At 48.3% G+C, this 15,020-nt stretch overlaps 1 protein-coding gene across 1 annotated transcript in view; it reads right to left on the bottom strand.

Annotated features, from left to right (window-relative positions):
- The window catches only part of wrap53 (WD repeat containing, antisense to TP53), a 68,566-nt gene that overhangs the window by 37,657 nt on the left and 15,889 nt on the right, over window positions 1-15,020 (bottom strand). Inside the window, exon 5 of the mRNA XM_085977513.1 lies at window positions 7,627-7,735. Coding sequence (XP_085833639.1) covers window positions 7,627-7,735 — 109 coding nt within the window. The remainder of the gene's footprint in view (window positions 1-7,626; window positions 7,736-15,020) is intronic.

Genomic DNA, 15,020 nt, shown 5'->3' with positions numbered 1-15,020 from the left:
CGGGAGAATTTATAGAACATAGAGTTCAACAATTTCAGATCATAACCTCGGCCCCTATCACATATATATATATCTTTTATTTATTTATCCACTCTTTGTCTGTCTTTTCTCTCTCCCACGTGGCAGCTGTCTCTCACTCTGCCAGTGCAATTCACACTTCATCTGGAGCCATCCTCTGTTTCTTAACCTGTCCATTACCATCTCCTCCCGCCTTGTATATCTCTTAAAGTCTCTTAACCTCTCCTGCCTTCTATCCTATCACAGACCTTCCCTTTTGTTCTTTCCTCCCCTCCCCACTCTCCCTGCCCCGACACTTGCTTAAAAATCTGTTCCATTTCCTGCTTTTTTTCCAGTTCTGACGAAAGGTCATCGACCTGAAACGTTAACTCTGTTTCTCTCTCCACAGATGCTGCCTGACCTGCTGAGTTTCTCCAGCATTTTCTGTTTTTATTTCAGATTTCCAGCATCTGCAGTATTTTTTTTTGCGTATGGGAGAATTTATAATGGGGAATGAGGAAATGGCAGAGAAATTAAATAAATACTTTGGGCTAGATTTTCGTGGAGCCGTCAGGCGGGGTTTCAGGCGTGTGGGGGGCGGGGGGAATCCCGAATTTGGGGGTCCCGACACCATCCCGCCCAAAACCCCGCCCCACGTAAGTTTCAGGGGCGGCGGGTACCCACCCCGCACTGGGACCCGCCGAAATCAGGCGGGAAGGGATTAGTGCCAATTAACTGCCTGTTAACAGGTAGTTAACAGGCAGTTTTTAGCCTAATCCCTATTTTGAAGGTTGTCGTGTGGGATTCCCGATGGCTGCAAACCACGTCAGGTTAGAGCAGGCGGGCCGTCGGGTTGAAGGACTTGGAGGGGTCGCGATGTTGGCGCTCAGGTGAGTGATGGGTGCATGAGTGTAAAGGTAAGTGTGTTTGGTGTGTCTAAAGTGTGTAAAGAACTTTTACTTACCTGTACTTACCTTAACAGCCTTTCTTCCTGTAGCCGTCGGGAGCGCATCACTCAGCCGGCACTTAAAGCTGAACGGCTGCGATCTGTGAAAAGTGACAGCCTTCAGCTTTGAGTGCTGCTGAGAGTTCTAACTGAGTCTGTGCAGAAGGACTCATGTCAGAACTCAGACTGTCAGTGTTTCACAGCTTCAAACAGCTGTGAAACGCTGATATTTCATCCGTCAAGAACTCTTGACAGATGAAATTGCAGTCTGTGACGTCACCTGTTGCCGGGTGGCCCTTAATTGGCCTGCTGAGCCCGCTGGGCGGGCTCAACAAGGTCAAGCAAGGGAAAATCGCGCGGATTGGCCGGACGTCGAAGTAGGCGGGTCAAAAACCCGAAATGGGAAGTCCCGCCTTCTTCCCGACAGGTTCGGGAAAATCTACCCCTTTGTTTCTATCTTCATGGAGGAAGACACAAAAAACCTCCCAGAAATACGAGAAAACCAAGGGTGTGGCGAGAATGAGGAACTTAAAGAAAATATTATTTGTAAGAAAAAACAGTACAAGCAAAATTAATGGGACTAAAAGTCGATAAATCCCAAGGACCGGCTGACCTATATCCTAGGGTTTTGAAAGAGGTGGCCATTGGGATAGTGGACGCATTGGTTGTCATCTTAGAAAATTCTATAGATTCTGGAATGGTTCCTGCAGATTGGAGATAGCAAATGTAACCCCGCTATTGAAGAAAGGAGGGAGAGAGAAAACAGGGAACTACAGACCTTAGGGCCTCACATCAGTAGTTGAGAAAATGCTGGAATCTATTATAAAGGATGCAATAACTGGGCACTTAGAAAGTAATAGTAAGATTGGGCAGAGTCAACATGGATTTATGAAAGGGAAATCCTGTTTGACAAACCTATTGGAGTTCTTTGAGGATGTAACTAGTGGATTAGACAAAGGGGAACTGGTAGATGTGGTGTATCAGGATTTTCAGAAGGCCTTCAATAAGGTCCCACACAAGAGGTTGGTGAACAAAATTAGGGCACATGGAATTGGGGGTAATATACTAGCATGGATTGAGAATTGGTTAACAGACAGAAAACAAAGAGTAGGGATAAACGGGTCTTTTTCAGGATGGCAGGCTGTGACTAGTGGGGTACCGCAAGGATCGGTGCTTGGGCCCCAGTTAGTCACAATCTATATCAATGATTTGGATGAGGGGACTAAATGTAACATTTCCAAATTTGTTGATGATACAAAGCTAGGTGGCAGTGTCAGTTGTGAAGAGGATGTGAAGAGGCTTCAAGGGGATCTCGACAGGCTCAGTGAGTGGGCGAGAACATGGCAGATGGAACATAATGTGGAGAAATGTGAAGTTATCCACTTTGGTAGAAAAAACAGAAAGGCAGAGTATTTCCTAAATGGTGAAAGATTGAGGAATGCAGATGCTCAAAGGGACCTGGGTGTCCTTGTACATGAGTCACTGAAAGTGAATGCGCAGGTGCAGCAAGCCATTAGGAAGGCAAATGGTATGCTGGCCTTCATTACAAGAGGATTTGAGTACAGGAGTAAAGAAGTCTTACTCCAATTATATAGGGCCTTGGTGAGACCACACCTGGAGTACTGTGCACAATTTTGGTCTCCTTACCTAAGGAAGGATATACTGCCATAGAGGGAGTGCAATGATGGTTCATGAGATTGATTCCTGGGATGGCGGGACTGTCGTATGAGAAGAGATTGAGTAAACTAGGCCTGTATTCTCTTGAATTCAGAAGAATGAGAGGGGATCTCATTGAAGCATACAAAATTATTACAGGGCTTGATAGGGTGGATGCTGGGAGAATGTTTCCCTTGGCTGGGGAGTCTAGAACCAGGGGCCACAGCCTCAGGATAAAAGGTAGGCCATTCAGGACTGAGATGAGAAGAAATTTCTTCACACAGAGGGTGGTGAATCTTTGGAATTCTCTACCCCAGAGGGCTGTGGAGGCTCAGTCATTGGGTATATTCAAAACAGAAGTCGATAGGTTTCTGACTAGTAATGGCATCAAGGGATATGGCGATAAGGCCGGTGAATGGAGTTGAGGCAGAAGATCAGCCATGATCTCATTGAATGGCGGAGCAGGCTCGAAGGGCCGACTCCTGCTCCTATTTCTTATGTTCAATAAGATCATCGACCTCAACTCCACTTTCCCGCCCGATCCCCATATCCCTTGATTCCCCTAGAGTCCAAAAATCTATCGATCTCAGCCTTGAATATACTCAAAGACTCAGCATCCACAGCCCTCTGGTGTAGAGAATTCCAAAGATTCAGAACCCTCCGAGTAAAGAAATTTACATCGGACTCCATAGAATATACAGCACAGAAACAGGCCATTCGGCCCAAACAGTCCATGCCAGCATTGACGCTCTACTTGAGTCTCCTCTAGTCTTTCCTCATCTAACTCTCAGCATAACCCTCTATTCCCTTCTCCCTCATATGCTTATCAAACGGCCCCTTAAATGCATCGATACTATTCGCCTCAACCACTCCCTGTGGCAGCGAGTTCCACATTCTCACCACTCTCTGGGTAAAGAAGTTTCTCCTGAATTCCCTATTGGATTTCTTGGTCACTATCTTATATTGATGGCCTCTAGTTTTGCTCTTCCTCACAAGTGGAAACACTCTCTCTGTATCCACTCTATCAAAACCTTTCATAATTTTAAAGACCTCTATTAGGTCACTCCTCGGCCTTCTCTTTTCAAGAGAAAAGAGGCCCAGCCTGTTCATCCTTTCCTGATAGCTATACCCTCGCATTTCTGGTACAGGAAACTTTGGTTTATCCGGAGGTTAACTGTCCGGAATGCTCGATCCACCGGCAAAATTCAGGAGTCGGTTCAGTAAGTTTTTTTTTCTTTTCGTTGCTTTTTTTTTAACCAGTCAGGCTCTGCAAGGTCTAGCTAAAGCTGTTGCTTAGCTACAGAGACGCTTGCAAGCTACGGCCGACTGTTTAGAAGCTGTTGCTAAGCAACAGGGTTTGTTGCTAGATACGGAGCTCAAAAGCTCCGTATGTTTTAACATTAGCGCTGGTTTGTCCGGCAGTTTTGATGGGACGGCAACAGCTCGGTCCCGTCGGTGCCGGATATCACAAAGTTTCCTGTATCATCCTTGTAAATTTTCTCTGCACCCTCTCCAGTGCCTCTATATCCTTTTTATAATACGGCGACCAGAACTGTACGCAGTACTCTAAGTGTGGTCTAACCAAGGTTCGATACAGGTTTAGCACAACTTTCCTACTTTTCAATTCTATCCCTCTAGAAATAAACTCCAGTGCTTGGTTTGCTTTTTTAATGGTCTTGCTAACCTGCGTCACAACTTTTAGTGATTTGTGTATTTGTGTATTTGTACTCCTTTGTTCTTCTACCCCACTTTGATTCTTATTTTCCAAGTAATAAGTGACCTCCCCCTATTTTTCTTACCAAAATGTAATAACTCACATTTATCTGTGTTGAACTTCATTTGCCAATTATATGCCCATTCTGCAAGTTTATTAATGTCCTCCTGTAATTTGTGGCCGTCCTCCTCAGTGTTGACTATACCCCCCCACCACCCCAAAATTTGGTGTCATCCGCAAATTTAGAAATTGTATTTTCGATTCCAAAGTCTAAATCGTTAATGTAAATTGTGAACAGCAGTGGTCCCAGCGCTGACCCTTGTGGGACTCCACTTCCCACCTCGAGTCCTCGCCACTTAAAACATCCACGTTTAAAACTGGGCAGTGGCTTACGTCGGCCAAATAGCACGTGCGTTACCGTCAGTGGCAAAGGTGCCGGTTACAGCGCCGTTAAGCGCTCTGTCCGGGCAGAAACAGCTGTGCTTACTCACTGGTTGGCACCTTGCTTAGGTTCACTGCACGCAGGAAGGTAAGTCAATGATTTAGTGCTAGATGTAACCTAGCAACTCTTGCGCACGCACAGGGAGTCTCACATGGGAATCACTGTCTCCTGTCCCTCCTGCAATCTCCTCTATTATAGACTGTGTTGGTATTCCCTCTGTCCCTAACACGGGCCCCAGCTGGAGTATTGTGTCCAATTCTGGGCACCACACTTTAGGAAGGACGCGAAGGCTTTGGAGAGGGTGCAGGAGAGGTTTACGAGAATGGTTCCAGGGATGAGGGATTACAGTTACGGGGATAGACTGGAGAAGCTGGGGTCGTTCTCCTTGGAAACATAGAAGATAGGAGCAGGAGTAGGCCATTCGGCCCCTCGAGCCTGCTCCGCCATTTAATGAGATCATGGCTGATCATCCAAACTCAGTACCCTGTCCCTGCTTTCTCCCCATATCCCCTGATCCCTTTAGCCTTAAGAAATATATCTAACTCCTTCTTGAATATATTTAATAAGTTGGCCTCAACTGCCTTCTGTGGTAGAGAATTCCACAGGTTCACCACTCTCTGGGTGAAGAAATTCCTCCTCATCTCTGTCCTAAATGGCTTGCCCCTTATCCTTAGACTGTGACCCCTGGTTCTGGACTCCCCCGCCATCGGGAACATCTTCCTGCATCTAGTCTGTCTTGTCCTGTTAGAATTTCATAAGTTTCAATGAGATCCCCTCTCATTCTTCTAAACTCTAGCGAATATAAGCCTAATCGACCCAATCTCTCCTCATACGTCATTCCTGCCATCCCAGGTATCAGTCTGGTGAATCTTCGCTGCACTCCCTCCGTGGCAAGAACATCCTTCCTCAGATAAGGCGACCAAAACTGCACACAATTGGAGCAGAGAAGGCCAAGAGAAGATTTAATAGGAGGTGTTAAAAATCATGAAGGCTGAGATAGAGTAAATAAAGAGAAACTGTTTCCATTGGCTGAAGGATCGATAACCAGAGGACACAGATTTAAGGTGATTGGCAGAAGAACCAGAGGCGACAGGAGGAGAATTTTTTTTGCACAGCGAGTGGTTAGGATTTGGAACGCGCTGCCTGATAGGGCGGTGGAAACAGATTCAATAGCAGCCTTCAAAAGGGAATTGGATAAATACTTGAAGGAGAACAAATTGCAGGGATGTGGGGAAAGAGCGGGGGAGTGGGACTAACTGGATTGCTCTTCGAAAGAGCCGGCGCAGACTCGATGGGCCGAACGGCCTCCTTCTGTGCTGTGCTATTCTAGGATTCATATTATTTGTCAGCCGTAGCTCAGTGGGTAGCACTCTCGCCTCTGAGTCAGAAGGTTGTGGGTTCAAGTCCCACTCCAGGGACTTACGCACATAAAGCTAGGCTGACACTCCCAGTGCAGTACTGAGGGGCAGTACTGAGGGAGTGCCGCACTGTCAGAGGGGCAGTACTGAGGGAGCGCCGCACTGTCGGAGGGGCAGTACTGAGGGAGCGCCGCACTGTCGGAGAGGCAGTACTGAGGGAGTGCCGCACTGTCGGAGGGGCAGTACTGAGGGAGCGCTGCACTGTCGGAGGGGCAGTACTGAGGGAGCGCCGCACTGTCGGAGGGGCAGTACTGAGGGAGTGCCGCACTGTCGGAGGGGCAGTACTGAGGGAGCGCCGCACTGTCGGAGGGGCAGTACTGAGGGAGCGCCGCACTGTCGGAGGGGCAGTACTGAGGGAGCGCCGCGCTGTCGGAGGGGCAGTACTGAGGGAGCGCTGCACTGTCGGAGGGACGGTGCTGAGGGAGCGCCGCACTGTTGGAGGGGCAGTACTGAGGGAGCGCCGCGCTGTCGGAGGGGCAGTACTGAGGGAGCGCCGCGCTGTCGGAGGGGCAGTACTGAGGGAGTGCCGCGCTGTCGGGGGGGGCAGTACTGAAGGAGCGCCACGCTGTCGGAGGGGCAGTACTGAGGGAGCGCCGCGCTGTCGGAGGGGCAGTACTGAGGGAGCGCCGCACTGTTGGAGGGGCAGTACCGAGGGAGCGCTGCACTGTCGGAGGGGCAGTACTGAGGGAGCGCCGCACTGTCGGAGGGGCAGTACTGAGGGAGCGCCGCACTGTCGGAGGGGCAGTACCGAGGGAGCGCCGCACTGTCGGAGGGGCAGTACCGAGGGAGCGCTGCACTGTCGGAGGGGCAGTACTGAGGGAGCGCCGCACTGTCGGAGGGGCTGTATTGAGGGAGCGCCGCACTGTCGGAGGGGCAGTACTGAGGGAGCGCCGCACTGTCGGAGGGGCAGTACTGAGGGAGCGCTGCGCTGTCGGGAGGTGCCGTCTTTCGGATGAGACATTAAACCGAGGCCCCATCTGCTCTCTCAGGTGGACGTAAAAGATTCCACGGGCACTATTTCGAAGAAGAGCAGGGGAGTTCCCCCCCGGTGTCCTGGGGCCAATATTAATCCCTCAATCAACATCGCTAAAACAAATGATCCGGTCATTATCACATTGCTGTTTGTGGGAGCTTGCTGTGCGCAAATTGGCTGCTGCGTTTCCCACATTACAACAGTGACTACGCTTCAAAAAGTACTTCATTGGCTGTAAAGCGCTTTGAGACATCCGGTGGTCGTGAAAGGCGCTGGAGAAATGCAAGTCTTTCTTTTTAACAGTCAAAATTCCCTATTAGCACCATGTGGTTTGTACACCATAGATCGTGATGGCTCCCATCTATGTCCTCTCTCTCTCTCTCTCTCTCTCTCTCTCTCCCCCCCCGAGTACATGTATAGAATGAGAACAGTGTGGTGGGGGGGGGGGGGGGGGGAGGGGGAAAGAGAATACAGAAATACCATTTCTGGCAGGATGTCCCAGTCCGTGTTGTACAGCTCGGAGGGCAGGTTGAAGATCCGCAGCGTGTTGTCAGCGCTGTTGGTCAGAATACAAGACCCATCCGGTGCCCTAGGATGAAAGTCAGACACACAGACAACGTGACAAGTCAATAACAGACGCTTCCACTAAATCCAATTCAGATTACAGCCCAGCAACGAAGGAGAGGAGCCCCACAGAGTCTAGAACTTGGCGACAGAGCCTGAAAATAAGAGCCAGGCCTTTCAGGGGTGGAGTTAGGAAACACTTCTACACACAAAAGGGTGGTAGAAGTTTGGAACTCTCTTCCGCATACAGCAATTGATGCTGGGTCAATTGTTAATTTTATATCTGAGATTGGTAAGATTTTTGTTAACCATTTGGGATATGGGGCAAAGGCGGGTAGATGGAGTTAGGTCGCAGATCAGCCATGATCTCAGTGAATGGCGGAACAGGCTCGAGGGGCTGAATGGCCTCCTCCTGTTCCTCGTGTCTTCGGGATCCAGGCAAAGGGGGAAGTAAACAGCCTGCTGCACACCGAGGTCGCACACACAGGTATTATACAGGACATACGGCACAGAAACAGGCCATTCGGCCCAACCAGTCCATGCCGGTGTTTATGCTCCACTCGAGCCTCCTCCCGTCTTTCCTCATCTAACTCTATCAGCGTAACCCTCGATTCCCTTCTCCCTCATATACTTGTCCAGCCTCCCCTTAAATACATCGATACTATTCGCTTCAACCACTCCCTGTGGTAGCGAGTTCCACATTCTCACCACTCTCTGGGTAAAGAAGTTTCTTCTGAATTCCCTATTGAATTTCTTGGTGACTATCTTATATTGATGGTCTCTAGTTATGCTCTTCCCCACAAGTGGAAACACTCTCTCTGTATCCACTCTATCAAAACCTTTCATAATTTTAAAGACCTCGATTAGGTCACCCCTCAGCCTTCTTTTTTCAAGAGTAAAGAGACCCAGCCTGTTCATCCTTTCCTGATAGGTATAACCTCGCATTTCTGGTATCATCCTTGTAAATCTTCTCTGCACCCTCTCCAGTGCCTCAATATCCTTTTTATAATATGGCGACCAGAACTGTACGCAGTACTCCAAGTGTGGTCTAACCAAGTTCGATACAGGTTTAGCATAACTTCCCTACTTTTCAATTCTATCCCTCTAGAAATAAACCCTAGTGCCTGGTTTGCTTTTTATATGGCTTTATTAACCTGTGTTTCTACTTTTAGTGAATTGTGTATTTATACTCCGAGATCCCTTTGATCCTCTACCCCACCTAGACTCGCACCCTCCAAGTAATAAGTGACCTCCCTATTCTTCCTACCAAAATGTAACACAGGAAACTTTGTGTTATCCGGAGGCTAACTGTCTGGAATGCTCGAGCCGCCGGCAAAAATCAGGAGCTGTTTTCGTTAGGTTTTTTTTTCTCGTTGCTTTTTTCCTCAACAGTCAAGCTCTGCAAGGTCTGCTGAAGCTGTTGCTAAGCTACAGAGACGCTTGGACTGTTTAGAAGCTGTAACAGTGTTTGTTGTCAGATACGGAGATGAAAAGCTCCGTATGCTTCAACATTAACGCTGGTGTGTCCGGCAGTTTTGAGGGAACAGCAACAGCTCGGTCCCGTCGGTGCCGGATAGCACAAAGTTTCCTGTACCTCACATTTATCTGTGTTGAATTTAATTTGCCAATTATATGCCCATTCTGCGAGTTTATTAATGTCTTCCTGTAATTTGTCGCCGTCCTCCTCAGTATTGACTATACCCCCCAATTTGGTGTCAACCGCAAATTTAGAAATTGTGTTTCTGGTTCCAAAGTCTAAATCGTTAATGTAAATTGTGAACAGCAGTGGTCCCAGCACTGATCCTTGTGGAACGCCACTACCCACCTTCTGCCACTGGGAATAGCTCCCCTTTACTCCCACTCTCTGCTTTCTGTCCTGAAGCTAGCTATCCATTCTGCTACTTGTCCCCTGACTCCGTATTTCTCATGGCTAATTCCCAAACAGACCCGTGCCATCTGGGAAGAAGCTGAGTGGAGCCCAGGCACCGCACCGTTGAAGGGGGGAAGGAAAGAGTTGGGGGTCGGGGTGTGGCAGAGATAGGGGGGCAGAAAACAAGTAAACCAAGCTGTTAAAAAAAAAAATGGGATCCTTGGCTTTATAAAGAGACATGGAGTACAAAAGCAAGGAAGTTCTGCTAAAACCTTTTATAAAGCACTGGTTAGATCTCAGCTGGAGTATTGTGGCCTGGGGTCATTCTCCTTAGAGCAGAGAAGGTTAAGGGGAGATTTAATAGCGGTGTTCTACATCATGAGGGGTTTTGATGGAGTAAATAAGGAGAAACTGTTTCCAGTGGCAGGAGGGTCGGCAACCAGAGGACACAGATTGAAGGTAATTGGGAAAAGAACCAGAGGTGACATGAACATCTTTTTAACACAACGAGTTGTTGTGATCTGGAACGCGCTGCCTGAAAGGGCGGCAGAAGCAGATTCAATAGTAACTTTCAAAAGGAAAATTGGAGAAATACTTGAAAAGGAAAAATTTGCAGGGCTGTGGGGAAAGAATAGGGGGGAGTGTGACTAATCGGAGAGCTCGTTCAAAGAGCCGGCACAGGCACGATGGGCCGAATGGCCTCCTTCTGTGCTGTGTGATTAAGTAACTCCCCCACATCACCCAGCACCAGGTCACTTGCTCGCCCCCAGGTCATGGCTGGTGCAGGGCATGGGAAGGAGGTAATCGGGAGAGATAGGTAAAGTCTCCCATTTTTTTTTCCGTTAATGGGATGTTGGCGTCGCTGGTAAGGCCCGGCATTTATTGCCCGTCCCTAATTGCCCTCGAGAAGGTGGTGGTGAGCCGCCTTCTTGAACCGCTGCTGTCCGTGTGGTGAAGGCACTCCCACAGTGCTGTTAGGGAGGGAGTTCCAGGATTTTGACCTAGCGACGATGAAGGAACAGCCGATATATTTTCAAGTCAGGATGGTGTGTGACTTGGAGGGGAACTTGGAGGTGGTGGTGTTCCAGTGCGCCTGCTGCCCTTGTCCTTCTAGGTGGAAGAGGTCGCGGGTTTGGGAGGTGCTGCTGAAGAAGCCTTGGCGAGTTGCTGCAGTGCATCTTGTAGATGGTACACACTGCAGCCACAGTACGCCGGTGGTGGAGGGAGTGAATGTTTAAGGTGGTGGATGGGGTGCCAATCAAGCGGGCTGCTTTGTCCTGGATGGTGTCGAGCTTCTTGAGTGTTGTTGGAGCTGCACTCATCCAGGTAAGTGGAGAGTATTCCATCACACTCCTGACTTGTGCCTTGTAGATGGTGGAAAGGCTTTGGGGAGTCAGGAGGGGAGACACTCGCCATCTGTGAGCTGAACGTGACCAAGAGCGTCACAGGCTCGATCTCTGCCACCGAGGACACTAAAAGTGACCGCACGCCTCTGGGTCAAGGAAGCAAAAAGAAAAAATGGCAAACAGAGGTCCCACTCTTGATTGCTACATCAAAACTTGTACAGGAAACTTTGGTTTATCTGGAGGTTGTATGTCCGGAAACCTCGATCTAACGGCAGAAATCAGCAGCCATTTTGTTAGGTTTATTTTCTTCCTCTAGCATTTTTTTTTCTTCCCCTAGCATTTTTTTTTTAAACAGTCAGGCTCTGGAAAGCGTCTCTGTTGCTTAGCAACAGCTTCAGAGATGCTTCCAAGGTACGGGCCAAGTGTTTACAAGCTGTTGCTAAGCAACAGTGTTTGTTGTCAGATACGGAGATGAAAACCTCCGTATCCTTCAACATTAGCGCTGGTCTATCCGGAAGTTTTGATAGATCGGCACCAGCTCGGTCCCGTCGGTGCCGGCTATTGCGAAGTTTCCTGTATTTATAGAGCACCTTTAACGTAGTAAAACGTCCCAAGGTGCTTCACAGGAGCGATTATCAAACAAAATTTTACACCGAGCCACATAAGGAGACATTAGGACAGGTGACCAAAAGCTTGGTCGAAGAGCTAAGTTTTAAGGAGCGTCTTAAAGGAGGAAAGAGGGGTTTAGGCAGGGAATTCCAGAGCTTGGGGCCCAGGCAGATGAAGGCACGGACGCCAATGGTGGAGCGATGGGAATCGGGGATGCGCAAGAGGCCAGAATTGGAGGAGCTGAGAGATCTCCGGGGGTGGGGGGGGGGTTGTAGGGCTGGAGGAGAGTACAGACATATGGCGGGAGCGATGGAAATCGGGGATGGGCAAGAGGCCAGATTCAATTACTTTTGAAGTGAAGTCACGTGTTGTAATGTAGGAAACGCGGCAGCCAATATGCGCACAGCAAGCTCCCACAAACAGCAATGAGATGAATGACCAGAATTATTTTTAAAATCGAGGCGTTGCCAGACCGGGAGCCAAAGTAGGTCTGGCAGCACAGGGGGTGATGGGTGAACAGGACTTGTTGTAAGTGCTTGGGTCATACAGTTCGCACAAAGCTCAACGGCTAAACTCGTGAATAATGATCAGTGGGGTTTTGGGGGGTGGTAAAACGGGACCAGTGTGTATATTCTAAATAACCAAGGGGACTGCATCCGTCAGCGAGCCTCAGGCTGCACACAATGCTCATATAACCCTCAGATATTGGGCCCTCAGTCCAAATCCAGATAGGGCCAGAGCATTTGTCTTAGAGCCCAGGTGTCTCTGTTCCTGTGCCCCCCTTCCAAATGGTACCGTTTTGTTTATACTGCCTCTCCTCTTTCTCCCATCCAAACAGCTTCACGTGTCTCCGCTGCCGTGTCCTAACTCGCACCAGGTCCCGTTCACCCCTGTGCTCGCTGACCGACACTGGCTCCCGATCGAGCTTCGCTGACCGACACTGGCTCCCGATCGAGCATCGCTGACCGACACTGGCTCCCGATCGAGCATCGCTGACCGACACTGGCTCCCGATCGAGCATCGCTGACCGACACTGGCTCCCGATCGAGCATCGCTGACCGACACTGGCTCCCGATCGAGCATCGCTGACTGACACTGGCTCCCGATCGAGCATCGCTGACTGACACTGGCTCCCGATCGAGCTTCGCTGACCGACACTGGCTCCCGATCGAGCATCGCTGACCGACACTGGCTCCCGATCGAGCATTGCTGACCGACACTGGCTCCCGATTGAGCATCGGCACGGTTTTAAAACTCTCATCCTCGTTTTCAATCCATCCACGGCCTCCCCCCATCCTCATCTCAGTAACCTCCTCCAGCCCTACAAGCCTCCGAGATCCCTGCGCTCCTCCCAATTCCGGCCTCTTGCGCATCCCTGATTTTAATGGCTCCGCCATTGGCGGCCGTGCCTCCTGCTGCCTGGGCCCCGAGCTCTGGAATTCCCTCCTTAAAACCTACCTCAGTCTCGGAATAAGGGGTCGCCCAATTATGATGGAGATGAGGAGGAATTTCTTCTCTCAGAGAGTCGTGAATCTTTGGAATTCTCTACCATAGAGCTGTGGAAACTGGGTCATTGAATATATTCAAGGCTGAGTCAGTGAATATATTCAAGGCCGAGTCATTAAATATATTCAAGGCCGAGTCAGTGAATATATTCAAGGCCGAGTCAGTGAATATATTCAAGGCCGAGTCATTGAATATATTCAAGGCCGAGTCAGTGAATATATTCAAGGCGGAGTCAGTGAATATATTCAAGGCTGAGTCAGTGAATATATTCAAGGCTGAGTCATTGAATATATTCAAGGCGGAGTCAGTGAATATATTCAAGGCTGTCAGTGAATATATTCAAGGCCGAGTCAGTGAATATATTCAAGGCCGAGTCAGTGAATATATTCAAGGCCGAGTCAGTGAATATATTCAAGGCCGAGTCAGTGAATATATTCAAGGCCGAGTCAGTGAATATATTCAAGGCCGAGTCAGTGAATATATTCAAGGCCGAGTCAGTGAACATATTCAAGGCCGAGTCAGTGAATATATTCAAGGCCGAGTCAGTGAATATATTCAAGGCCGAGTCAGTGAATATATTCAAGGCCGAGTCAGTGAATATATTCAAGGCCGAGTCAGTGAATATATTCAAGGCCGAGTCAGTGAATATATTCAAGGCCGAGTCAGTGAATATATTCAAGGCGGAGTCAGTGAATATATTCAAGGCGGAGTCAGTGAATATATTCAAGGCCGAGTCAGTGAATATATTCAAGGCCGAGTCATTGAATATATTCAAGGCCGAGTCAGTGAATATATTCAAGGCGGAGTCATTGAATATACTCAAGGCCGAGTCAGTGAATATATTCAAGGCCGAGTCAGTGAATATATTCAAGGCCGAGTCAGTGAATATATTCAAGGCCGAGTCAGTGAATATATTCAAGGCCGAGTCAGTGAATATATTCAAGGCCGAGTCAGTGAATATATTCAAGGCTGAGTCAGTGAATATATTCAAGGCTGAGTCAGTGAATATATTCAAGGCCGAGTCAGTGAATATATTCAAGGCTGAGTCAGTGAATATATTCAAGGCCGAGTCAGTGAATATATTCAAGGCTGAGTCAGTGAATATATTCAAGGCTGAGTCAGTGAATATATTCAAGGCTGAGTCAGTGAATATATTCAAGGCCGAGTCAGTGAATATATTCAAGGCCGAGTCAGTGAATATATTCAAGGCCGAGTCAGTGAATATATTCAAGGCCGAGTCAGTGAATATATTCAAGGCCGAGTCAGTGAATATATTCAAGGCCGAGTCAGTGAATATATTCAAGGCCGAGTCAGTGAATATATTCAAGGCTGAGTCAGTGAATATATTCAAGGCCGAGTCAGTGAATATATTCAAGGCCGAGTCAGTGAATATATTCAAGGCCGAGTCAGTGAATATATTCAAGGCCGAGTCAGTGAATATATTCAAGGCCGAGTCAGTGAATATATTCAAGGCCGAGTCAGTGAATATATTCAAGGCCGAGTCAGTGAATATATTCAAGGCTGAGTCAGTGAATATATTCAAGGCAGAGTCAGTGAATATATTCAAGGCCGAGTCAGTGACTATATTCAAGGCCGAGTCAGTGAATATATTCAAGGCCGAGTCAGTGAATATATTCAAGGCCGAGTCAGTGAATATATTCAAGGCCGAGTCAGTGAATATATTCAAGGCCGAGTCAGTGAATATATTCAAGGCTGAGTCAGTGAATATATTCAAGGCCGAGTCAGTGAATATATTCAAGGCCGAGTCAGTGAATATATTCAAGGCCGAGTCAGTGAATATATTCAAGGCTGAGTCAGTGAATATATTCAAGGCTGAGTCAGTGAATATATTCAAGGCTGAGTCAGTGAATATATTCAAGGCTGAGTCAGTGAATATATTCAAGGCCGAGTCAGTGAATATATTCAAGGCTGAGTCAGTGAATATATTCAAGGCCGAGTCAGTGAATATATTCAAGGCC

The sequence above is a fragment of the Somniosus microcephalus genome, unplaced genomic scaffold (assembly GCF_052327205.1).
Source record: "Somniosus microcephalus isolate GS21.2 unplaced genomic scaffold, FLI_Smic_1.0 unresolved_chr4, whole genome shotgun sequence".
In the NCBI taxonomy this organism is placed as follows: Eukaryota; Metazoa; Chordata; class Chondrichthyes; order Squaliformes; family Somniosidae; genus Somniosus; species Somniosus microcephalus.
The sequence above is the reverse complement of the archived record's forward strand: the minus strand, read 5'-3'. Positions and strand labels throughout refer to the sequence as shown.